General features: G+C 46.1%; 1 protein-coding gene across 1 annotated transcript; it reads right to left on the bottom strand.

Moving 5' to 3' along the window:
• Nucleotides 1-370: 370 nt before the first annotated feature.
• Nucleotides 371-22794, bottom strand: WNT11 (Wnt family member 11). Its single transcript, XM_036747231.1, has 4 exons — nt 22566-22794; nt 18606-18883; nt 11094-11386; nt 371-659 (listed from the first exon to the last, which is right to left on the bottom strand). The coding sequence occupies exons 1-4, from the start codon at nt 22687-22689 to the stop codon at nt 485-487; spliced, it is 870 nt and encodes a 289-aa protein (XP_036603126.1). The 5' UTR covers nt 22690-22794; the 3' UTR covers nt 371-484.
• Between the last annotated feature and the right edge of the window lie 4246 nt (nt 22795-27040).

Raw genomic sequence — 27040 nt, 5'->3', positions numbered from 1 at the left:
CCTTTACCCCTCAGAGGCAGCTGGATGGCCACAGTGGACACCCTGACCCCAGGGTGATTGAGAGTCTCTGTTTTCTCCCCCACCCCCACTTCCTACCATGTAGGCGAATGCCACTCAGAGGGCTCTCAGGACTAGTCACCCAGCCCAATCCACCCTTCCAGTCACGGGTGTCTTCCTCAAGGCACAAAAGGAAAAATAAAAGACGGGAGGCACCATTGATGACGATTTACAAAAATGGTCTGTTTGGCTTTCCTCCCCACGAGGTCCTGGTCTTCCTCCTTTGTATATCACCCCTTCCTCACCCCAGCTGTCAATGCCTTTGCTTTATTTCTTGGAAGTCTGATATCTTGGCAGGATGTATGAAGGGCGAGGGGCCAAGAAATGGGAAGGCCAGGGCTCGGCTCCGTGGGACCTCTCCTGCCCCGAGAGCACCAAGGCCGAGGCTAAGGCCACGCTCAGGGCCCTGGGCGGGCAGCTGCCAGCTTCATTTGCAGACATACCGCTCCACGGTCCTCTCACATTTCTTGCAGGTTACGTAGCAGCACCAGTGGTATTTACAGTGACATCTTTCTACCACCTTGTCCATATAAGGGTTGTAGCCTCGGCCGCAGCACATGAGGTCACAGCTGTCACTGCCATTGGACGTCTTGTTGCACTGTCTGAGGTCAGGAGAGAGAAGCAGAGGAGCTCTGGTGAGGACATGGCCCATTCACAAGCCTTTGGGAATCCTTGATCTGAGAAGGAGACACAATGCCTGCCCTCCAGGATGCCCAGTCTGAAGCAGAGACCCCCTTCCTCCATGGCCTCCCACACAACAGTCCACTTCAAGTCCCAGCTAAAATCCCACCTTCTACAGGAAGCCTTCCCCTGATCTTCTTAATTCCATCACCTTCTCTCTGTGGATTATTTTCTATCTGTCCTCTATATGGTTTCTTTGTACAGAGTTGTTTGCATGTTGTGAGCCCCCTTGATGTGAGCTCCTCAAGGTCAAGGACTGTCTTTCACCTTTCGTTTTATCCCCAGCACTTAGTACAATGCCTGGCATACAGTAAGCACTAAATTAATGTTTATCAATGGACTCCCTCATATCACCTGGTATTTATTTACTCTGTCTATATATTGTATATACTTATATGTGTATGTGTTATCTCTCCCTATAGAATGAAAGCTCTTTAAGGACAAAAACTTCCATTTTTGTCTTTGGATCCCCAGTGCCACGCACATAGTAGTGTATTGGCAACCAAAAATGGGCTCCTTAGCACTTAGTCAACAAGTGCCCTTGACTAGTTTGGCTTTTTCCCCTGAACTGAATGCTGTTTGTATGCTGGACTGGAGTAAGCTTGTCGGCCCCTTCACCTTGCTTCCCTTGCTTAAGCTGATGGAAAGAACCTGTGCTTTCCCAGTCAACCCCTTCACCTTGCTTAAGCAGATTGAAAGAACCTGTGCTTTCCCCGGCGTACCTTACACCCCCGCAGAAGCTGGATGGTTAAAAGCAGCTCCCGTTGGAGCCAGAGGCTGCTACAGCCACAGCCACAGCTGAAGCAGGAGCTGCCAGTAGCAGAGCTGACCTACGGGAGGAAGCTGAACAAAGACTTCAGGCCAGTGGGTAATCTTTTTACCATAAAGGGGGAAGCATGATTTTGCTTTACGCAATCATGCTTCTCTGTAGCCTCCTGGTTACTCTTTCAAGGCGTACTTATTGGGCCTGGAAGCTTTTGATCAATATATCAAAATGGGGTTGCTGGTTCATGGGTTGGTTACTGTGGAGCCTAAATATATGTTTTGATTCTTCTGCCTTCTACTTTGAGAGTTTCTTATATCCAGCGGTTCCGAACCTTTCAGACATGTTTATGATCCTCTTTGAGATTATAAACTCTGCCCTCCTAATACAAGTAGGCACTTAATAAATGCTTATTTGTTAATGGATCAATTTAAGAGAAGTGGTCCCTGACCTCGGAGAGTCCCAATTAGGGGCAGGGGACAGGGCAAACAAAGCCCCACTTCCCAAGGATCCTGTAGTCTAAGGGAAGAGACAGCCAAGGAGTTGTCCAAGGTCACCCAGAAAAGTTCTATCATTTACTGTTTATGAGATCTTATACATTTGACCTTGGATATTCTGGTAGGAAGAGGGCTGGAAGAAAGAAGGATGACATCTCCCCCGAGCTCAGTAGACTAAACATTTGGGCAGCGGCAGGGTCGAGTAGGGAGAGCAGATTTTGGCATTTGGCCACAATGCTTCTCACACTTGCCAACATCCATGCCCCCAGGGAGAGAAATGAGAGAAAAGGGAGTGGGTTGCTGCGGGCATTTGTCACAGTTGCACTGGAAATCTCATAGGACAGAATGCAGGGATCCAAGTTCCAATGGACTCTGCCGTTAATGCGTGGTGTGACTATAGGTAAGTCATGGTACCTCCCTGGGCTTCATTATCGTGAAACAGGAAGGAAAATTTTTATCCTGGTTACCCTCTCCAGTTTGTTGAAAGTATCAAGGAATGTCAGATCTGGAAGGGACTTTGGAACACAGAATGTCAGAGCTAGAAAGGATTCTAGAGCATGTAACACTGAAATACAGAATGTTAGAGCTGGAAGAGACATAAGAATATAGAGCATCAGAACTGGGAGGGATTCTAAAAGCATGTAACACCAGAACTGGAAGGATCCTTGAGAACACAAAACACCTGAGCTGGAAAGGAGCTTCAGAGCCTAGAATGTCAGATCTGGAAGAGACCCAAGAACACAGACCATCAGAACTGGAAAGGATTCTAAGAGCACCAGAACACAGAATGTTAGAGCTGAAAGGACCCTTGAGAACAAAGGATACCTGAGCTGGAAGGGAACTCCAGAGCCTAGAATTTGAGCATTGGATTGTGCCTTAGAATGTCAGGGTTAGAAAAGATTCTATAACATATGGCATGAGAACCTAGAATGTTACAGGTAGAAGGAACTTTAGAATGAATCATATCTGTCCTGGAAGGAACCTTAAGAGCCTAGGATGATGGGGACAGGGGGAACCTTACAACATAGAATGTTGGACAGGAGGATCTCAGGACACAGAACAACTGGAAATAGAAGGCATCTTAGAAATGACTTTGTTCAACCTTCTCAATTCTCATCACTTACCAGGATCTCCTCTTCCCCTCACATCATTAAGACCCTCCCCCCCCCATGCTCCCATATCCCGGGCCAAGCCTAACACCCCACAGATAAGCGAGAGTGCAGGGCCTCAAAGAAGAGTCCTAGTCCCAGGAAGAAGAGAGAGGGAAAATAGCCAGATCCAGAGAAGCCAGCTGCATTGAAGCCCAGTTTATGATGGAACTGGAGAGCTGGGGTGGGGTGAGGAGACACCTTCTCTGTCCTAGGTTCTAAGGTCCCATGCAGATCTGATGCTCTAAGATTTCCATGATTGTTTTTCAAATCAGCCATCTACCATCCCTCACCTATGTATGGTATTTTATAGCTTCCTCAGTGATTCCCCATGAATTATCTCATAAATCCTGACGCCTGGTCTACACGGCCAAGAATAGTCCTGCTGCACCCATTACACAAAGCCAGGGGGAATGTGGAATCCACCGACAGATGGTGCCTTGGCTGCATGTGGGAAAACCCATTTGCTCTGTTTGTCAGGGCTGACTGAGGGTAAGTGAGATGAGGCAGCCCTGGTTGGTGGAAAGACCCTTGGGTTGAGGGCTAGAACAGACCTACAGGGTCGCTTTGTCCAGCCCCCTCGTTTTGTAGGAAAGGACATCACACCAAGATCCAGAAAGAGGAAGGTCACACAGGTAATAAATAGGTGTCAGAGGTGGGATTTGAACGTGTGCCTTCTGACTTCAAGTCCAACACCTTTTCCCATTGTCTCAGTGTTCTAACACTGAATTGTGAACAAGGCCCTTTTTTCCTCTCAGCAACTCAGTTTCTCCACTTGTAAATGGAGGGGTTTGGACTCCAAGGTCTTTTAAGTCACTTCCCGTCCTCATATTGTCTGATTCTGTCCATATTCCCAGCACCTGATTGAGGGGGGAGGGGAATGGCAGCAGAGAGCAGGGCAGAAACCTGATCTCTCTCCTTCATGGTCCCCCCACCTCCAGCCTGGTAATGGGATCCAGGAGCGCCTTTATTTCCCCAGGGGACCCTAACCCATTTCCCTTCTGGCCTCTCCTCTATCCAGACACACTCCTCCTCCTCTCCTCATTTCCCTCTCTGCCTGAGCAGCGCCAGGGCTTGCCTGAAGCCAGCATTTCCTGCACTGACATTCTTTTAGTTTCCTGGCTGCTCGTCCCTCTCTCCTATCTGATCCTCACAATCTGGTGTCCATATGGGAATACTGGCCATCCCAGAGGCCTGCTACCCTTGGGGAGGCTGTAGAGCCTACAATCATAGAATGTCCGGGGGCCTTAGAACCTAGAATGTCAGAGCTGAGAGGTCCTTAGAACCTAGAATGTTAGAACTAAGATGGTCCTTAGAACATAGAATATCAGAGCTGTGAGGGCCCTTAGAATACAGAATGTCAGAGCTGGGAAGGTCCTTAGAACACAGAATGTCAGAGCTGGGAGGGTCCTTAGAACATGGAACATCAGATCTGGGAGGGACCTTAGAGCACAAGATGTCAGAAGTGGAAAGGACTCTAGAATATGGAATGTCAGAGCTAAGAGGGGGCTTAGAACATAGAATGTCAGAGCTCACAGACGCCTCAGAACACATACTGTCAGAACTGAGCGGGGCCTTAAGACACAGAATGTCAAAGCTGGAAGCGACCCAAGCAGATCTTGTCCAATCTTCATCTTACAGACAAGGAAACAGGCTCAGTGAGGTAGGCAAATTACTCAAAAGTCACGCCGTGGCAGAGCTGGGACTAAGGCACCCCAGGGTAAGGTGTTGCTCCTTGCATGATGCCACATTTGGAATTTCATAGATGGAAGCTTTTCCTCTAGTCTGGAAACCACCTTGACCAAACCTCTGCCAGGCTCCCACTGGAAGACTTCTAGTGGCAAGGACTCAGTCCCTCCAAGTGCTCATTCTCGCGCACAGCCGCCCTCCCAGTCTCAAACAATCCAGGACACCAATCTGGAGGACTGAACGGATCGGGGGTGGGGCTGGGGGGCTCACTTGTTTGCCAGATGGCAGCCCTGAGACATCTTTCAAGCCTCTCCCCCTCTTGGGACTTCAGTTTCCTTCTTGGTAAAAAGAAAAGGTTGAACTATGTGATCTCTTATGTTCCTTTCAGCTCCAACATTATGTTTCCTTGTTTCTCTCTAATGAGAGCCAGTGGGGTGTCATCACCAGGGGGCTGGCTTTGGAACCAGGAAGACCTGCCCTAGAGTTCTGCCTCTGATATACTGATTAGGTGACTCCAGAAAAGCCATATCACTCATTCTTCAGTGCCCCAAGCAACTCCTTAAGACTACGAGTTGGAGATAAGGTGCTGACCTGCATTGGTGGCCCAGGTTTTTGGCATAGTGAATAGAGTGCTAGGTCTCAGTCAGGAAGATTCATCTTCCTGAGTTCAAATCCAGCCTCAGACACTTACTAGCTATATGACCCTGGGCAAGTCACTTAACCCTGTTTGCCTCAGTTTCCTCATCTGTAAAATGAGCCAGAAAAGGAAATGGCAAGCCACTCTAGGATCACACAGAGTTGGGCATGATTGAACAACAACAGCTAATGAAATCACAGGCCCTGTCCCTAAACCTAATGTTTTTTCTCAAGCCTGACATTCTGGGATTCCATGAAATGAGGTTTCTTCAGATACAGACTGAGGAGAAGGGGAATTTTCCAGAACTGGAGGGCAGTATTTTGGATATGTACCCCTGATAGTTGCACTTAGTTTCTCCCATGGGATCCCATTTTAAGAGAAAAAGCATTCTGTAATAAGAAAAAAAAAGCCTGTTGGGCTGGGAGTTGGAACACCTGGGTTCTGGCCTCGGCTCTGCCCCTGACTGGTTCAGTAACCTTGGTTAAGTCTCTTCCCTTCATCTGGCCTTGGTTTCCTCTGATATTGGACCAGATGTTCTCCAAGGTCCCCTCCAGCTCTCAAAGCCTTTGTTTGGTGAGCCTGAGGAAGTCATTTGGAGTCTTGACTAAAAGCTACCCATCATCCTTTAGTCTGTGGGGAGTGAACATATGAACTCAGTCCTTGGATGTTGGTACAGACTATAAATATGCACAGGTTCAAGAAGAGTTTAGATAAATTAATGGATGACAGATTTCTGACAGCTTATTAAGGGAAGCTAGGAATGTTTGGAGTCTGGAAGGACTACCCAGGCCTCCCCCTACCTGTCTCTTGGCATCCCCAGGGGTTGGGGCATCCCTGAGTCCCGAGGGACCCTGCTGATGGGGATCAGGCTGGGGAGCTGGCGGATTAGGATCAAGGGAGAGGACTGGGAAACTTTTAAATTCTAAAGTTGTTTCCTGGTCATGCTTAGATTTAACACCCTTAGAGCAAAATGTAAAGTTCAGCACCTAGGTTCAAAAAATCAATTGACAAGAACAGGATGGGGGGAAGGGGATAGCCAGAAATTCCTGTGAAAAAGATCTAGGCAGTAAGAGTCTGGTGATAAGACTTTGTAATCGTCCAGCTGAATGTGGAGAGGCTAACCACTAGAAGTTTGCTACAGGGGAATGAATCTTTCAGCCATGGAAACTCAGGGAGACAGTCTGCCAAGGCATAGCCAACATAGGCAGCTCAGTGGTTCAAGGGATAGAGCACTGACTCCAGGGAGAACTGGGTTCAAATTCTGCCTTTAGCTGTATGACCTTGGGCAAGTCACTTAAGCTTCCTGACTCAGTTTCCTTAGCTGCAAAAGGAGGATCATAATAGCGCCTACATCTAAGTGCTATTGTTACAAGGATAAAGAAAGTGATTTGATATGTGCAACGTGCTTTGCAAACCTTAAAGTGGTATATAAATGCTAATGATTATTATTGAGATCTCTGTAAGTGGAGAAGTCCCCAGAGGATCAAATAATGGATTCCTGAAGCAGTGAAACAATATAATTCACTTCTTCCAGGAGTATAGAATTGCATGACACAGGTGAATGGAAGCTTCAGAGACCACTGAGTGCAGTCTCTTCATTCTGAAGACAGGAAACATGAGACCCTCCCCCCACCGAGGGTAAGAGATTTGCTCAAGCCCACCTAGGGGGTTTAATGGCAGGATCTCAGAATGTCAGCTCTGGAAGGGCAGAAGGAGGACAGTATAGTACATAACTGAAAGCCTGCTGGACTTGCCCTCAGGGGACTTTTGTGGCTTCCTCACTGTGTGAGCTTGGATGAGTCACTTAACCTTTCTGAAACTCGGTTTCCTCACCTGCAAAATAAAATTCATCCAGAATACATGATCCATAAGATCCCATCTAGATCTAAGTCTCTAATCCCTTGACCCTCAATTGACAGACAGAGAAACTAGAAATGGAGAATTGCTCCAGATCTCAGGTGGTAAGAAGTGAAGCCCAGGTCTGCTGCCTCTCCTGTACTGGGTAATCCTTCTCTGTGTCTCAAGTTTTCCATCTGTAAAACGGAGGCAGTCGGACTAGATAGTCCCTATATGGGCCCTTCTAGCTCGGATATTATATTGCTAAGGTTTCCTACAGCTCTGACTTTGTATGTGTTTTAAAAATCACTTGCTATCACCGGTTCCTCCTCAAACCCTGGCCCCCAGGTGGGTTCAGATTATCCTGAGCATCCAAGGCAGCCTTTCATGAAGCCATCAAAGGGAAATGGGGGGAGGGCACCCTAACTCTTCTCCTGCTTGGCTGAAGTCAGTGAGAGTGCTAGGACGCTTCACCCAGAATCCTCAGAATGGCAGAGGTGGAAGGGGCCTTAGAGACGCTCTCATTTCATGGAGGGGGAAGCAGGCCCAGGAAGGAGAATAGATCAGGTGTCCAAACTTCTGGCCCAGGGTTTTTTCTACCATGGTGCCACAGGGATAATTCATTCCTCTTGGGCCTTTCAGTGGTTTTACAGAGCACTCACCCCTTAATACTGTGAGTAGATAGTACATGGATTATTTTCCCCTATTTCACAAATGGGGAAATGGAGGCTCAGGTGGGGAAGTAATTTACCCAAGTTCATCCAGCTGGTAAGAGTCACAGGTGGAATCTGAACGAAAGACTCTTGACGCTACGGCTGGAACCCTTGCTACCATATTGCCTCTTATGAGACGGCAAAGGGAGACCTGTGGGGGTCTGGCTGTGCCTGTCACTGCACAGAAACCTTCCCCCTCCACACCCTTGATAACAGTTCCCCAAGAGAGAGAAACAAAGCCAAGAATGGTGCTGGGAGAAGCCAAGGGACGTGAGAAAATGCAGCGAGTAGGATCGAAGCCGTGGGAGCACACTGGGCCAGCTCTCTGGGAGGCAGATATTTCAGCACAGACTCCCAAGGATTCAGCTGTGTTCTGGTGATGTGGGTGGTGGCGAGAAAAGGGGGCCCAAACATGGCCTTTGGAAATGATGGGTCTTCTAAGACCTGGCCTAAAGATGATGAGAAGCTGACCCTTTCACTGTCCCTCCCATTACACATCTAGACTGTGGAGGACCTTGAACCTGGTGTTTGTAGAAACCACATGATATAAAATGGGAGGTGGCAGAAAAATCCTTGGACTGGGGAATCAGGACATGAGCATCCCCGCACTGCCACTGATGCATTGTGCGCTCCTTGGGCAGTACCTTCTCTCTGCGGCTTCAGTTTCCTCAGCTATAAGTGAGGGTGCATTGGACTAAATGGTGTCCCCATTCTGTGTTTTTAGAGGCCTTTCAGTTTCACCATTCCGATTTCTAAGGCTCCTTCCAGCACTAACAGTCTATATTTTAAAGAAAATGGGCAGTTTTGGTCTTGTGGAAACAGCCCTGGTTTGGGAGTCAGAAGAGACAGGTGTGAATTCTGGCTCTGCCATTTATAAACTATGTCCTTAGGTAAGTCATGGAACTTCTGTCTCTCCATTTCCACATCTGCAAAATGAGGGTAGCAATAACCTATCGTGAGGACCAAACCAAGCAGCGTGGGATAGAGGAAGGGACATTGAATTTGGAGTCAGGAGACCGGTGTTCTTAGTGGCCTCGAAGAGTTTACCGTACGCCTCTGGGTCCCAATCGCTTAATCCGGAAAATGAGATTACACCAAGTGATCATTAAAGGCCCCTTCTAGCTCTAACATTTTGTGTTTTGAAATCTTTTCAGGTTTTGATATTTATGTTCTAGCTATAATAATCTATGCTCTTCTTAGCTCTAAGAGCCCACGTTCTAAGGTTCCTTCCAGTTCTAATATTCTTCATTCAATGTTTTGCCGTCTCTTTCAGTTCTGATTTTCTATATCAGAAGGTCCTACCTGGTTCTCCCATTTTCCATTCTGTGTTCTGAGGTCTCTTTGGGAGTGATCTCTTATCTACTACACACCAAGGTCCTTTTGGCCTCTGGTGGTCCATAAATACCTCACCCATTTAATGATGTAAACTTTGCATTTAACATCTGTTCAGGCTTTCAGTACTTCTGGAGGTAGGCAGTAGCCAAGATAATCCAAATATAGCAGAAACATCAAACCGTTCTTGATCTGGAAAACTATTAGGAAGTTCTTATCTGCATCACCTTTTATAACCGGGAGCTAGGCAGAGTGCTGCATGGTGTGGGAAGATCTGCATTCAAATTCTGCCTCAAGCAGACTTACTAGCTGTACGTCATAATAGCTAATATTTATATAACATCTTAAGGTTTGCAAAGCTCTTTAAATGTAGTATTTTTTCATCTTCTCAATAACTTTCTGAAGTAAGTTTATTGCTAGTATTACTATCCTCATTTTATAAATGAGGAAAATGGGGGTCAGAGAAGTTAAAATACCTGCTTGTGGTCTCATAGCTAGTAGATTTCTGAGAAGGAATTTGAACTTGAGTCTCTCTAATCTCATCCCTCTCCCCTTTTCTTTTTTCCTTCCTTTTTTCCTTCCTTCATTCCTTCCTCTCTCCCTTTGTTCCTTCCTTCATTCCTTTGTTCCTTCCTCCTTCCTTTCTTTCCTTCTTTCCTCCCTCCCTTTCTTCCTTCTTTCCTCCCTCCCTCCCTTCCTTCTTTCTTCCTTACTTCCTTTTTTTTTAACTCTTCCCCCCTACATCTGAGATCTCTTTCCACCTGTCAGGTTCTGAGATTCAACAAGAGGACTAGGTAAGTTCAAAGGTCTTTGCAGCTCTAATATTCTGGGATGACATCAGACGACACTGTTACACGTGGATGGGTGGCGGGCACCATCACCTCCACAGCCAGAGCTGCTCACAGTTTACTTCCCAAGTACACCGGGAGCAGCTTTACCTCTCAGAATAATCTGTGTATCTCTACTGTCCTCTCCAGAGCAGTCCCCATCTATCCCCAATACACCTCCAAACTGCCTTCAAATCTTCTTGTCCCGCCCCCTTCCAATCCTGCCCAATCAGAGACTTGCAGACTTTTTTTGGGTCCCCAGCACTTAGCACAGTGCTGGTATACAGTAAGTGCTTAATAAAGGTTTACTGCTTGCCTGGCTGGGATCAGTAATCTTACTGGTCATTTAGTATTAATATAAATTTGTTAATTGTTAGTGGTTACTCTGTTATGTACACATGATATAGTCAGAGCTTCATGGATGAATGAGTGAATTTAAGGTACATGGTATAAATATTATTACTTACTATTCTATAAATGAAAAAACTAAGATACAAAGAAAAAAGGGGATTGGCCCGCTTCGCACAGGCAGGAAGTGTCCAAGCCAGGATCTGGCATACAATCTCATCTGGAAGAGTAACCAAAAGCCATTGGGTCCAACCTGTCCCTGAACAGGTGCCCCTCCCCACACTGTGCCCTCTGACAAGTAGTCATTTGGGTTCTAGTGAAGGCCTTCCATCAAAGCAAAGTTCCTTTCCTCCCTAGGAGGCTTATTCTATTCTGGGACAGTTCTTTCCATTATCCTAGGACCCTACTGTATACAGAGCATGGTACTAGGTGTTGAGGGGAAATATAGTTTCGATAAGACAGGTCTCTTGCCCCCAGAGAGCTCACAGGCTAGTAGTGGGTCAAGACCCCCCAAGACAGAGAACCATAGTCTACACTAACGCCCCATCCCCAGCTCCCGCCTTACCTGTCCTGTGTCCCGTGGGAGCCCACCTTCTCGTTCTTCATGCAGAAGTCAGGGGAGCTCTGCAGGTAGATCAGCTCTGTGTCCAGGACGGGCCGAATGTCCAGGTCCTTGGGCACCAGGTGTTTCCGGTTGCCCATGGGTCGATGTACCACCTTGGTGGCTGACAGGTATTTGGTCTTGAGGTCCTGGGCCACATCTCGAAGCTCCTGCATCCCCTTCCAGCACGTCCTGATGGAGCAAGAGCCGGAGACCCCGTGACATTTACACTTCATCTCTAGAGACGCTCTCAGGGCCTGTGGGAGGTAGGGAGGAAGAGGCTGTGCTTTAGATGGGGAGATGGTGGCAGAGTATCTCCTCACAGGGTCAGTCTGCCTCTCCTCAATCAAATGAGGTCATGTTGGTGAAGCACTTAGTGCAGTGCCTGGTGCACAGTAGGTGTTTAATAAATGTTTATTTCCTCCCTCCTTCTTCCCGCCCAACACTCATCAAGAAGAGCATTACTATGGTCATCTTGTGTATTTTCACTCCTAGCTTACATCTCTTTATCTTCCCTCTCCACTACCCCAATAATATCAACAGTTCCCATTGCTATGGTACCTGAGGTTTATAGGAAGCCCTGGGTTCAAGTCCTGTCCCTGACACACACTGGCTGAATGACCCTGGGCAAATCATTTAGGCCCTCAGTGTAACTCTCCAAGACTATCAGTGGCAGAGCAGGAACCAAACTGCATTAGTAGAGGGATTTCCTCACCCAGGAGTTCCCTCTGTTAATGAAATCCCAAATCCAGTCTCTATCCCTAGTCCTTTAACTTTTATAACACTCTTTCCTCACAGCAAACCTGCTGCAGGACGAGGAAAGGATTATCATGTCCATTTTAATGGATGGGGAAACTGAGGCCTGGAGAAGGCAGTGATCTGTCCAGGGCTACATAGTGGTCAGTAGAGAGCTCTTTGCTTTACATCATCCTGACTCTCACTGCTGGAAAAACAGCCCAGCTCTGACTCGCATCCACATCTCAGCCCATAAAGGTGAACTTGTCTCAGCCCCTTCCAGCCACACAGAGCTGCTATGGGAGAGAAGGGAGAATGAATCATAGACTCACAGGCCCGGAGGGACTGTCTAGCCTGACGCCCTCAAATTACTGAGGAAATTGAGGCCAGGAGAAGGGAAATGTTTTTTCCCCAGGTCACAGAATTTATTAGTGGAAGAATTAGGTCTAAAAATAAAGCTTTCTGATTTCTGGGGATCTTTCTACAACATGAAGATAATGTACGTGAAAGCATTTAGAACAAGGTTTTCTTCAAAAAAATTCTAAATTTTGACTATTAATTTTATCAAAATTATAAATTTAAATTATAAATCTTGTTAAAAACAATACATTCTGATTATAAATTTATTTAATAAAATTAAAAGTTATAAAGAAAAATGGTAAACCAATTATGAATTTTATTAAAAATGATCTATTTTAATTATCAATTTTTAAAATTATAATTGTGAGGTGTTGGGAAAGGCATTGGATGAGGTGTCCTAGAGATCCTCCTCCAGTTCTGCCACCAACTCTCTGAGCCTAACCCAACTTGACTCTTTACTAGCGATGTGACTTTATCACGTCTGCTTTCTGAGCCTGAGTTTTTTCTTCTGTATTAGCAATAGTAGCCACCGTTGAAATACAGCTTTAAGGTCTGCAAAGGTTTTTGACCCTCATAACAACCTGGGGAGGTAGATGCTATTATTATCCCCATTTTAGAGATGTGGAAGCTGAGACACAAAGGGGTCAGGTGAATTGCCCAGTGTGTCATTCAAGACACTTAAGTTAGTGTCTGAAACCAGATGAAACTCTAAGTCTAACCTTCTAACCACTGCACCACCTGGCTGACTACAAAATGAGAGGGTTAAACTGATGATCTCAAGGTCCCTTCTAGTTCTGACACTCTGTGTTCTAAGGCTCCTCTCAGCTCTGACATTCTGTGTTCTAAGGTCTTGCCCTACTTCTGTGGCATTCTGTGTTCTAAGGTTCCCTTCCAGCTTTGACATTCTTCATTCTAAGGGCCCTTTTGGCTTTGATGACATTCTGTGTTGTTAGGCCCATTCCAGCTCTTATATTCTATGCTCTAAGGACCTTCCCAGCTCTGACATTCTCTGTTCTAAGGTCTTTTCCAGTCCTAACATTCTATGTTTTAAGGTCCTTTCTAACTTAGACATTTTCACATTCCATGGATTTTACAATCAAAACAAAAGGAGAAGTTCTTCTGAAGTCAAGTATTCATTAAGTTTAGCTACCAACCCTCAGAGGAGTGAATGGAAAAAGCACACCTACTCTGGGACCTGCTTCAGACCAAGACATGATGGCACATACCTAGGATGATCTTCAAGCCCAATAGCATCAAACTCAAATAGAAATCGGGGGCCACTAAGCTGTACATGAGGATTCCCGGGGGCAGCATGTTGCCTTAGAAAACCACATGCTTCGATTCATTATCTGTGTTCTATTTTATTTTCATTTATTTTGTTAAATACTTCCCAACTGCATTTTAATCTGTTTCAGCATTCTAGTGGGTCGTGGGGGAGGGGCATGCTTTTGGACCTCTCACTCTCAGGTTTATGTTGGACACCTCTGCTCCACCCCACCAGGGAGTGGAAAACATGGTTTCACAGAACCCCAGAGTTGGATGGGAGTTCAGAGCTAGTCTAGTCAGGGGATACAAGATCTAGAGCTGAACCTAGATCTCTGGAGCTAGAACCTCAGAAGCTCTAGTTCAGCATCCTTATTTCAAGGTAAGGGCATCAGAGTAGTTTCATACAGGGTCTCCCAGTAAAACCAGGATTCAAACTCAGGTCTTCTGATTTCAAATCCAATGAGCTTTCTATGATTAGGTCTCATTTCTATGGCCCTTTAAAGCTTAGAGAACTTTTTTTAACAGCAGAAGGCCGAGGTAAGCATTATTAATCCAATTTTACAGGTGAGGTAATTGACTGGAGGAGTTAAGCTTATTCTCACACATTCAACAAGCATTTATGAAGGGCTAAAAAAGCCCTGGCAGTGGGGCTGGAGGTAAGGGAGGGTGTGTGTGCACAAAAATAATGATGACCCTCTCCTTGACCTCAAGGAGCTGATATGCCATAGGAACTACCCAGACTGTCCATCAATGGCAGTTATAGCAGATGCCCCACTCCCACCACATGGGTAAGTTTCTCAGAACCTCCAAATCAGAGCACATAGGAGGTCCAAGCACCCCTCCTTTACCTGGCTAAAGAGTCAGGGACTCTGGGGGTAGTTGCTGGGGAAGGGGAGGGACTGGGATCAGGCCTTTGCTGCTTTCTCTTTCTCCAATATCCTTGGGATAAAGGGACCAGGTTTCTGGCCAGGGAAACCCACAGCTCTTTGGCCTCAGAGAGAATCATACTTCAAGGATTACAAGACACTCTCCTCCCAGTGAGCCAGCTAGGGTATTACTGACCCCATTTTACAGAGGAGGACATTGAGACCACAACAGGGAAAATGATTCAGCAAAGTGACTTATCCTAGATGACACAGATTATTTGTAAATGTCAAGAGCTATGATTTCAGCCCAGATGTTCTGACACCAGGTCCTTCTACATTTTTGCCTACTTCTAAAGTATAATTTACTATATTATGCCCTGGTGGCTCTTCTGGGTTTGGATTCTCTGGGGGCTGGGCCAAGTCTGCTATGTCCTTATAACTTTCCAGTCTTAGTCTTTACCCCTTTCCACCTATCCTAAGATTAAACTACATTGGATGTCTTGTTCTTCCTCGCCCAAGACACCCTGTGTCCTGGAACGGTCTCCCTCCTCCTCTCTGCCTCCTGGCTTCCTGAGTCCCTTCAAGACTCAGCTCAAATCCCACTTCTGTGTGGTGGGACCCCCATAATGGCAAACACATTTCCCTTCAGCTTATCCTCATCTACTCTGTACATAACCTGTATGTACCTATCTATTTTTATGTCAACTATGAACTCCTCAAAGGGTTTTTACCTTCCTCTGCATTCTCAGGGTTTGCCACTGGGCCACGAACATACTACATGCTTACGATATGCTTGTTGACTGACTGATAGCTGCTCTCACTGACGAATGATGAGACTAGATGTGGCAGGTGACATCTGGGGCTCAATGGAGCCTGAGGGAAAGGAGCCAGAGGGGCCGATTCCAGCCTAGGCACTTGTGGGGAGGGATGTGGAAGGGTCTCTCACTGACCTTTGGTTTCTGGGGCATTCTCACTGATTCCACCATTAACAACCTGGGTCTGAGTCCTATCTCTGCCACAGACTCACTAACTCTCCCTGTGCTCCTTGTCACCACAAGAGTGGTTAAATTGTTCTGCTCCATCCCAGAAGGCAGAATTAGCCCAATGGGCGAGGCAGCTAGATGGTGCAGTAGACAAGGTGTTGGGCCTGGAGTCTGACAGACCTGAATTCAAATCCAGCCTCAGATACTTACTAGCTGTGTGATGCTGGGCAAGTCACCTAAGTTCTGTTGGCCTCAGTTTCTTTGTCTGTAAAATGAGGATACCTCTTAGAGTTGTTGTGAGAATCAAATGGGATATTTGTAAAATGCCTAGAACAGCCCTAGGCACATAGTAGGTACTATACAAATACTAGCGATGATGATGATGATGATGATGTTATAAGGAGGAAGATTTAAACTTGGTGTCAGAAATAACTTGCTGGTACTTCATTCGGTCTAAAAATATAATGGATTCCTCCTTTCCACTTTGGAAGAGGTTACAGAGTCAAAAATTTGGGGATAGAAGAGATTTAAAAGTTATCTACTCTAAGCCTCTCATTTTGAGGAAACTAAGTTGAGCCCTAATTTGAAGAAACTGAGACCTTGAGATATCATGTGTAAAAAGGCCAAAGCCAGGCTTTAATCTTTGTCTCTAGACTCCAAATCCAGCCTTCCTACCTTTGCACCATACTGCTTCAGGCAAGAGTTTCCCCCTCCCCAGAAGTCTTCATCAGAATCCTGATTATGGTTTGCTTCAGTGGTAGCCCTGAGCCACATGGTCTTGGCTTCTGACACTCACTAGATGGCCTTGAACAAGTTGTCCATCTCTCTGGGCCTCAATCTCATCTCCTGTAAAATGGGACGATGACGTCCATCATCCTCATGGGGGATGCCCCAGCTTTAAGGCTGGGATATCAATGCCGAGCATCTCTGCTCTGCTTCCCTTCCTGGGCTGTTGTAAAGATCCAATGAGATAATGATGCAAGAGCACTTCAGAAAATTATAATCATGATGTGAATATGAGAGACTGTTGGAATCTAAACACTTCAGAAGGCTAGTAAAGCCACTTATAATTATAGAAGAAGTCCAGTAGATTTTCCAATCACAGGCTTTAGATATGAAATGTTCATCTATTCCCAGGGTTCTGAACCTGAGGTTCATGGACCCCCAAGCAGCCTGTAGATAGATTTCAGGGGTTCTGTGAACTTGGATGGGGAAAAAAGTTACATCTTTATTTTTTCTCACCTCTAATGGAATTTTAGCATTCTTTAAATTTAATAACATGATTCTGAGAAGAGGTCTGTAGATGTGACCAGACTACCAAAGGGATCCATGACACAAAAAATGGTTAAGACCCCCTGGTCTAGTCCATCCTCTCCATCTTACTGAGGAAGAATCCAGAGAAGGGAAATGACTTCCTTTAGGTCACCAAGCTGGTTAGCAATGTAGCCAAACTTAGAACTCAGGTCTCCCAAGATTCAGGTCAGTGTTCTCCCAACTCCACTATGTCCAATGTCTATGGTCCAATGAGTGTTTCCTCTCCCATGGCTTTCTGAGGTCATCACTGCTTAATCATAGGCACTCCTAGACCATCTCCTCAGTTTGGGAAGTCCCAAGAGTGGCAGACAAAAAGACCAGCTCTCAGGTACCTAAGTTCAGTGCAGATAATACCGATATAGTAAAGGGACTGAACCCATCCCCTTGTGGAGTGGGTGAAACCCAGTCTCATTTGAGCTACTCAGAGAATCATAAAATGTCAGAGGTTGAAGCGAGCTTAGAACAGAACCCAGAAGGTCAGAGATAGAAAAGAGTTTAGAACACAGAATGTTGGAAATAAAAGAAACTTTAGAACACAGAGTATCAACTGGAAATTACTTTAGAACATAAAATGTTAGAGCTGAGAGAGGCCTTAAAACATAGAATATTAAAGCCTTAAGGGAACTTAGAACCCAGAATGTCAGAGCTGGAAGGATCCTTAGAACACAGAAAGTCAGAACTGGGAGGGACCTTAGAATATAGAATGTCAATACTGGGAGGGACCTTAGAGCAGAGAACATCTGAGGGCTGAAAGGGACTTTGAGAACATAAAATATCAGAGCTGGAAAAGAGTTTAGATCACAGAATGTCAGAACTGGAAAATACCCAAAAACATAGAATGTCAGAGCTCGGAGGAACCTGAAAACATGTAATGTTAAATGTGGAAGGGGCTTTAGAACAAAACTTCTTTTGTTGTTCAGTCATGTCTGTCTCTTCATGACCCTGACTGGGATTTTCTTGGCAAAGAAACTGGAGCAGATCCAGCTCATTTTACAGATGAAGAAACCGAGGCTGGCAGAGGTTATGTGACTTGCCCAGGGTCACACAGCTAGCAAGTGTTTGAGGCCACACTTGAACTCAGGTCTTCCTGACTCTAGGCCTGGCTCTCTATGCACTGCACCATCTAGCTGGCCACACAAAGGACACCTTGAAGAGCCTTTAGAACATAGCATGTCGAGATTATAAAGTCTTAAAATCATCAGATTTTATATTTAGAGCTGGATGGTACCTCAGAGGTCAAATACTCTATCCCTGGGCCCTCTTATTTGACAGGTGAAGAAACTGAGGCTCAGAGATCAAACAAAGTGGTAAGTGGCAAGGCTGAGATTTGAACTCTCGCTTTCTGAGCTCAGGTCCAGAGCACAGAATATTGCAGATGGAAAGAACCACAGCTAAGGTAGCAGCGGTTCCCACCCTGTGGACCTCAGACCCCTGGGGACCTTGGAGTTACTGCAAGGCACCCAGCACTGTCTGTCTATTCTCAGCTGATAGATTCTGATTGTGCTACCAGAATGTGGGCAGAGGGGCTGTGAAGCTTCTTGGCATTAAAAAGGGGTCCTCACACTCAAGAAGGCTGAGAAACACTGACCTACAACCAAGAATATTAGATTTGGAAGGCACCTGAGAGGTAATCTAATCCCATGTTATAGGGGATGAGACTGTGACCCCTGAGAAGGGCTGTGCTGACCTTGCCCCTGATCCAACAGGGTTGGGGCAGAGACAGGCCTTCAACCCTAATCTCCTGACTGCCTACCAGCACCTAGCTCTTGCCTCCTCCTCCCTTCCTGGGCCTCCCTTGCCCTGTCCCTACCCCAGAGGCTGACTGCTGGCCCATTGTCTGGAACCAGTCCCTAGCAGCAGATGAGCCGCAGCAGTACCCAAGCACAACACCCGCCCTGGGGGGGAGAGGGAGGGAGGGGGGCGGTGATGGGCAGGGGGGAGGGGCTGGTTACCTGTCTCCCTACTTCGCTGTTGTGAAGGTGCATCAGCTTATTGGCCTGGGATCCTGTTTTTTTCACCTTCATGGGAGCGTCTGAAAATTTGGCCCCCATGAGGAGACCGTAGTTGAGGTTGTCAGCACATCCTCCCCATCGGTACCCGGGCCCAGGTGTCTCACCTGGGACGGGGCCGCAGGAACAGCCAGGAAGGTCCCCAGTGGTGCAGGCCCTGGCGATGGTATGGCTGATGGCAGCAGCAGAGAGGGCATACACGAAGGCAGATTCCCTCGTCCCTGCAAGAGAGAAGGGGGATGAGTGAGGGTCTATGCAGAGGCTGCATGGGAAGGGTCAAGATAATGGAGTTTTATACCTCCTGCCACCCACCCCAGGGCCTGACTTTGGCATGGCATGACATGGATGGAGGAAGAGGCATGAAAATTCAGGCAGTGACGGGCCAGCAAAGCTGAGACACCATGGTCTTGACATTCTATGTTTTTGGGTATTTTCCAGTTCTGACATTCTGTGTGTATATGTCACAGGCCTGGACACCCAGCCCCCTCCCCCTACAAATGGGTAAGACTTTAGTCTCTGCTCTCAAAAAGCTTACAGTATTCTGATGAGATACAGCTCAGACAGAGAAAAGCATGATGCAGGGTGGGGGTGAAATAAGGGAAGAGAGAGACCAGACCTAGAAATATATGAAAAGGGAAGGAGCTCCAACTCTGGGCTGTAGGGGATGGTATGGAGGCAGAGGTGCAGGGGAGTGGAGGGGAGAATCAGGGAGAACTTCATGGAGGAGGTGCCAACTCAGCTGAGCCTTGATGGAAAGTAAAGATTCCAAAAGGCACAGATGAGGGAGTATGTTCTTGGAAGAGAGGACACGCTTGTGTAAACGCTTGGGAGATTGGAATGCTGAGTTCCAAGAACACCCAGTAGTAATCCAATTTGTCTGGAATATGGACGGGAATAATGTGAAATGAGGTTGGAAAAGTAGATTGAAGTCAGACTGTGAAGAGCTTAAGAGTGCCAAGCTAGAAAGTTTGTGTTTTGTTCAAAAGGAAAAGGGAGCCACTGAAGTAGTTTGAATATTGTCAGTGGTGGTGTTGTTCAGTCTCCACTTGGGGTTTTCTTGGCCAAGATACTGGAGTGCTCTGCCATTTCCTTTTCCAGCTCATTTTACAGATGAGGAAACTGAGGCAAACAGGGTTAAGTGACTTGCCCAGGGTCACACAGCTAGGAAGTACCTGAGGCTGGATTTGAATTCAGGTCTTTGTAACTCCAGGCAGGGCGCTCTATCCACTTTGCCACCTAGCCGCCCTAGTTTGAATAGGGAAGTGATACGATTAAACCTGTGCCTTGAAAAGATTGTCTTCCCAATTGTGAGGCTGGATTGGAAGGTGAGACACGGGGATGCATGGCAGAGATGCCTATTAAAAAGCCATTACAGGAAGCATAATTTTTTCACTTTATTTTTCTTGCTTTTTTGCAGCATAGCTAATATGGAAATGTTTCACATGATTTCATGTTTAATTGCTATCATATTGCTTGCCTTTTCAGTGGGCAGGGGAGGGGCTAGAGGGAGAGAGAATTTGGACCTCAAAAAAAGTTTTTAAAGAATGCTAAAAAATAAATTATATGTATACACATACATGTGTATATACATACATATGTTTACACACACACACACACACACACACACACACACACACACATATATATACACACACATATATTTAAAGGCTATTATAATAGTCCTAGCCAGTGATGGGAACTGAACTGGGATGTTGACCATGTGAGTGGACAGAAGAGGACAGTGTCAAGAGATGTCTTGGAGGTATAATCATCAGGATTTAACAAGATTGGATATGGAGATGAGGAATCCTCCCTCATCTAGAGATTAGGACCAAGGGAAGAGTCTAAGATGACTCTGGGGCTACCAATCTAAGTGACTAGAAGGATACCTGGGCCTCAGTTTCTTTATCTGTAAAATGGAGGATTGGCCCAAATGTCCTCTAAGATCTCTTCTGACTCTATGTCTTTGCTCCAGTGATCCTCCAATGCCTTCCACAGAAAAAGTAGAAAGTAGAAAGTTTTCAGGGGTCAAGGATTTGGGGAGGAAGGATAATGATTTCTGTTTCTGGACATGTTGAATTTCAGATGTCTGTGGGACATCCAGGTGAGATGCTGAGCAGACAACTGGAGATGTGGAATTGGACTTTAGGGGAGGGGTTAGAACTGACCAGCCTGATCTGGTAGTCATCTGCATAGAGATGATAATTGAAGCCATGAAAACCGATGAGATCACCAAAGGAGGGAGAGAGTGAAAAGAGAAGAGGTCACTGGGTGAACAATTGAAACCCACGCTTAGAGGGCAGGGAAGATGATGGATCCAGCAAAGAGGATGAACAAGGAACAATTAGACCAATAGGAAGAGAAGCCAATGTCATAGGAATCAAAGGCAGAAAGGTTCTCTAGTTCCTTATAGGTCATCCTTGTGAAATATCTCTGGAATTCGGCCCAACCTTTCTATTCCCACAGATACTGTTCATCACCCCAACCTGAAGTGTTTGGATATTATAATAGCCTCCACTCCTTCCTTTCTACAATCCATCCTTCATAGCATTACCAGGTTTTCTTATGCATAGAACTGGTCATATGATACTCCTCTGCTCAAAAATCTGAAATAGCTCCCTCTTGCCTACCCACTAATGTTTAAAGTTTCTTTTCTTTCTTGTTTAAAGCCTTCCACAACTCTCCTGCTTCATCTCATTTTATTGCCCCCTAGTTAAGCCTCTGCTCTATCCAAGAAAGAGGGTGGTCAACAGTATAAAAAGCTGCTGAAAGGTCAAGGGGTGTGCTAACCATTGGAATTAGTCATTAAGACATCGTTGGCAACCTGGAAGAGAGAAGTTTCAGTGAAGTGGAAGGGTCAGAAGCCAGATTGCAAAGGACTGTGTGAGAAGCAAGGGGGATGATGAGAAAGTGAGAAAATATGTGTTAAATATGAAAACTTATTCAAGAAATAGTGGGTGTCAGGTCTAGGTCTTCTGATTCCAAAACCCAATGCTCATCCCATTCCACTGACTGATGGGCCATTATTAATGACACCTCCTACGTGAAGCCTTCCCAAACTGACCTTTCCTGATTCTGGCTACATCTTGACTCCATGATCCCTTGAGCCTTTGCTAAGCAGCATGGTACCCTGGAGAGAGCAATGGATGTGGAGTCAAGAGAACTTGGGTTTAAAGCTGGCTCTATTACTTACTACTATCATGACCTCGGATCTTGGATATCCACTAAGATCCTTGCCAGCTCCAAATATATGATCCAAAGCCATTCGTGTTACCTTTCCCATATAATCTGTTCTTTTTCGTGTGCCTATGTCACATAAATCCTCCGTGCCTCAGTTGCATCATCTGTAAAATAGGAGGGTTCTCCTAGAGCAGGAGTTCTTAATCATTTTTGTGTCCTGGACTCCTTTGGCAGCTTGGTGAGGCCTATGGACCCCTTCTCAGAATCATGTTTTTAAATGCATACAGAGAAATACTCAGGATAACAACAGAAACCAATTACATTGAAATAAGGATGAATTTTTTCCCCTCCAGGCTCTTGGGCCCTCTGAAATCTATCTACAGAACCTTTTGGGGGGGGGGGTGTCTGTGGATCCCAGGTTGAGAACCCCTGTATTAGAAACTCCTTCAGATCCCCTCCAGTTGTGACATTCAGGATTCTATCGCTCTGCCGCTAGGATACACAGAGACCTTGAACAAGATTCTATTGATTCTCGATTATTAGCTCCTTAAGGAATGCTTCCTCCCTCCCCCTTGCCTCAAATTGGGGGCTCCTCTAGGATCACAGGATCATAGACAGAGTACTGTAAGGGACTTTAGAGGACAAGAGGCTGTCTTCTGCATCAGAGCCACCCTCCTCCTTTCTTCCCCAGAGCCTTCCTGACTCCAGATGCTCCCTCCCTACCTCTTTCCAAGTCCAGCAGGTAGTTGGGGGCCCGCTCGATGGAGGAGCAGTTCCACCGCATGTCAGAGAAGGCCTTCCGGCAGGTCTTCATGGCCTCTCTTGCGGCCTGCACGATGGTCTGCATCAGCTCCAAATTGCTCCGGCATAGCTGGACCTGGGAGGACACCAGCCCTTCCAGCTGTTTGCAGTGCTGAGTCTGGTTCAGAGCCAATACCGAGGGTGTCTTGGACAGGGCACTAGGCGCCCCAGAAGGAAAATGAAAAGAGAAACAAGAAAAGAACAAAGAGGAATAATGCCAATGAGGGTCAGAAAGTCCTCCCCATGGGGCTTCTCTCCACCTAGACCCAGACTCTGAGTCTCTGCGGGAGAGACAGATGAAGTCATCTGCCTGAAGAGAGGCAGCCTAGTGTGGGAGTCCTGGTCTTGGCTGGGCCCCTACCTTAAAATCACAGACTGTTAAGATCTGGAAGTGTTGTTAGAATATAGACTGTTAGGGCTCTGTTGCCACCTCATTGTATGACCTTCATCTCTCTGGGCCTCAGTTTCTCCTTCTATAAAGTGAAGAGTGTCAGACTGAGTGATGCTGAAAGTTTCCTCCAACTCAGACATTCTACATTCTAAGCTCTTCTTGCCCTCTGAAGTTCTATGTTCTAAGCATTTTTCCAGCTCTGGCATTCTATATTCTATGTTCTACATTCTAAAGTCCCTTCTAGCTCTTATAATTTGTGTCCTATGCTCTAAGGCCCCTTCTAGCTCTGACATCATGTTCTGTGTTCTAAGGCCCCTTCCAGCACTGACATTGTATTCTGTGCTCTAAGGCCCCTTCTAGCTCTGACGTTGTGTTCTGCGTTCTAAGGTCCCTTTCAGCTCTGACACTTGTTATGCTCTAACATTTTATATTCTAAGTTACCTTAAAATTTTAAAATCCTAAGTTTTACTGTTCTATGTCTCTAGGATTTTAAGATCCTCTTTACCCAGCTTCATAATTTCAGCAGGAACCAATGCCCAGGAGGGGTCTGAGAAAGCCTAGTGGCTTCTATGAGATTCTTACCACAGCCTCACAGAACTATAGAAAGTTAAGACAGGAAACAACCTCAGAAAACATCTAGTCCTACTCTTCCATTTTAAGGATAAGGTACATGAGGCCCAGAGAAAGATAGAAACTTCTCTACAGTCACACGGTAAGTTAACTGCCCTCCCTGACCATCTGATCATCTTTCAATTAAGATGCCTCTGGGACTTGCTTCTAGAGGAGAAAGACAGGGTCATCTTGTGGCTCAAATGGGAGGTCAGAGGTCTATGAGGCTTGCCACCTCCTATAGCACTGCCTTCCCTGAATTTTGCTCTAAGAGGGACAATCTGGAAGGCTTGGAGTCAGGGAGACCTGAGTTCAAATATGGCCTTAGATATTTCCCACCTGTGTGACCCTGGGCAAGTCACTTAGCCTCTGTTTGCCTCAGTTTCCTCATCTGTCAAATGGGAATAATCGTAGTGCCTACCTCCCAGGGTTGTTGCGTGGACCAAATGAGAGCACAGTTAATTGTAAAGTGCAGCACCTGGCCCACAGTAAATGCGATACAAAGGTTAGCTATTATTACAGATATTATTGATCACCACTTCTCAGACATTCAGCTTGTACCCTAGTCCTGACCACGGCCGGCTGCCATCATTCTCAGCTACATGACCTCGGGCAAGTTCTTTAATATCTCAGAAGTTCAGTATCCTCCCCTGGAAAATGGGGTAATAATCAATCTAAAAGTATTTATTAAGCTCCTAGTATGCATCAGACACTGTGTTAGCTGCTGGGCAAAAACGAAACAGTCCCTGCCCTCAAGGGGCTTATGTTCTATTGGAGATTCCTCCAGGAAAGTCTTCCTCTGATATCTCACTGCAGCAGGGGAACAATCCCAGGCCTGGAAGGCAGCAGCAGGAGAACGGAGGCTCTCACAGTTCTCACCAAGCCAGGCCTGGGAATGGAGGGTGTATTTGTCTCCCAAGAACCAGCCTAGCCAAGTATGCAGAAACTCTTCACCAAAGGCTTAGTAGCTACCAAGAGAATATTGGGGGTGGGGAGAGGAGGCAGAGTGGCTCATCAAAAGGTCCACTGAGGGGTGAGATCTAGGGGGCTGGCCACCGACTTCCAGGTCTAGAGCTGTGTTCCTTTGGTCCAATGGATATTTCTGGAAAGAGAGCATTGGTATGAGTGACAAATCACAGGTTCTCAAGGATAGACTCTAGAATCCCGAGGGTCCCTTGGTCTAAACCTTTGGTCTAGTGGAAGAGGAAAGTCAAGGGAGATGAAGTCACTCAGCCAAGGTCACACAAGGAACACATACGACATTGGAACTTGGCTCTTCCACTCTCAAATTTAGTACTCTTTCCTCTACACCCCCTTCATGATGGCGACCTCCATCACAGGGCTATTTTGAGGCTCAAGTTCAATGATGGTTGCAAAGTAGTTTGTGACCCAATGGGGGTGTAATGTTAATGGGATAGGAAGCTCTTCCCCATCCATTAATAGGCTAATGTGACCAAATGTGTTCAGCTCACAGCTGTGATACCTCCTGAGTCACATTGGGCCCATTGCAGGAGGAACTTGCCTAAGAGCAAGCTTGCTTGGGGGAAGCTTGCTTAGTGGAGGCTTACTTGCAGGAAGGCTTTTACACCTTTTGGTACTAAGCTAACTAGGCAATGAATCATGAGGGTTGTGATGTCTTCTGGCTCTGAGGCTATTAGCCAAAAGGGTATATATACTCTGAGGTTGGTATTTTGCTTTGGGTGTTCGCTTGTGAGAAGGACCTTTAGATTTCCTGGTCAAGACTCCGAGTAGTTGTTTGTTCAGAGCCCTCTGACTTCTCAGAGGTAAAGGCTTTCTCAATCCAGTGATGTACGTAAAGTGTATAGCAATATTGCTTTGATTCAATCAGTTAGAGCCCTGTCAGTTGGTCTTTGTGCTAATTTCTCTGCTTGTATTTTCTCTGCTGTTCAGGGTGCTGATCTTTTCCCTGAACTAGTGAATATAATTAAAAAAAGATCATTAACCCCTTTAAAAGCTATCTTTCCTGGTAAAGCAGATGAAAGAACCTGTGCTAGCAGGCCATCCTGGGTGTGTCAGGGTGCTTGCCCCTACAGGCTGCAATGGAAGGGTTTGAAGCTTAGCTCTGGGGGACAGGCAGAGGACCAGGATCCAGCAGACCAAGGTGCTGATCCTGGCTGGGTGACCTTGGACAAGTCATTTTCTCCAAGCTTTAGTTTCTTCATCTGTAAAACTTGTTCTATCTACCCCTCAGGACTGGAAGAAAAGTACTTCATAACCTTCAGAGCACTATAGAAAAATGCTAAGTAGGCTTGGAGTAAGAAAGACCTGGGTTGGGTTCAGATTCTTCTTTAGATACAAACTAGCTGTGTGCCCCTGCAAAAGTCACTCAATATTCCTCAGTCTCCATTTCCTCATCTGTCAAATAGGGGTGATAAGAATAGCCCCTACCTCCCAGGGTTGTTTCCAGGATCAAATGAGATCACATTTGTAAAGAATTTTGCAAACTTTGAAGTACAACATGAGTGTTAGCTATGGTCATTATAATTCTCATCACTGTTTTTGTCATTCCTAAGGCATTTGCTGAAGCTTGGTATAGGGGGGACACCCTAGCCTTGGAGAACCTGAGCCTGATTTCCATTCAGCCTCTTTGGTACACTCTGAGATGCTGAGCCAGTCACTGCCTGTCTCTGGAGAGTGGACTGAATGGTCTCCACATCTTTTGTTCCAAATTTCCTCTTAGTTCTGACATTCTGTGTTCTAAAGTCCTTTCCAGTTCTGATATCCTACATTCAATGGCCCCTTCTACTTCTAACATTCTATGTTCCAGGGTCCCTTCCAGATATGGCATTCCATATTCTGAGGCCCCACCCAGCTCTGACATTCTGTGTTCTAAAACTTCCCAACTCTGACATTCTGTGCTCTGAGGGCCCTTCCAGCTCTGACATTCTGTGTTCTAAGGCCCCTCCCAGCTCTGACATTCTCTGTTCTAAGGGCCTTCCCAGCTCTGACATTCTGTATTCTAAGGCTCCTCCCAGCTCTGACATTCTGTGTTCTAAGGGCCCATCCAGCTCTGACATTCTGTGTTCTAAGGCCCCTCCCAGCTCTGACATTCTGTGTTCTAAGGCCCCTCCCAGCTCTGACATTCTGTATTCTAAAGACCCTTCAAGCTCTGCCATTCTATGTTCTCTCTTCCAGCATTGTACATTCTCAAGGTCTTTGTGCTAACTGGCTGGAAGTGTATTTGCATTTTTAAAAAAAAATGTCTAGGAAACACACAAAAAAAAAGCCCTTCAAGATTAAAAGGAAAGAGGTACATGACAGGCAGTGGCTGGGATGAATATTTTAAGGCTTTTGCCCATAGCATCTTCCCCTCTCTACCCCTGCCCCTCTCCCCAACTCCTTCTATATCAAATCCTTAGTCCAACCCTGGGCTCCT

The sequence above is a fragment of the Trichosurus vulpecula genome, chromosome 2 (genome assembly GCF_011100635.1).
Source record: "Trichosurus vulpecula isolate mTriVul1 chromosome 2, mTriVul1.pri, whole genome shotgun sequence".
Lineage (NCBI taxonomy): Eukaryota > Metazoa > Chordata > Mammalia > Diprotodontia > Phalangeridae > Trichosurus > Trichosurus vulpecula.
This window is presented reverse-complemented; position numbering and strand designations above follow the sequence as displayed.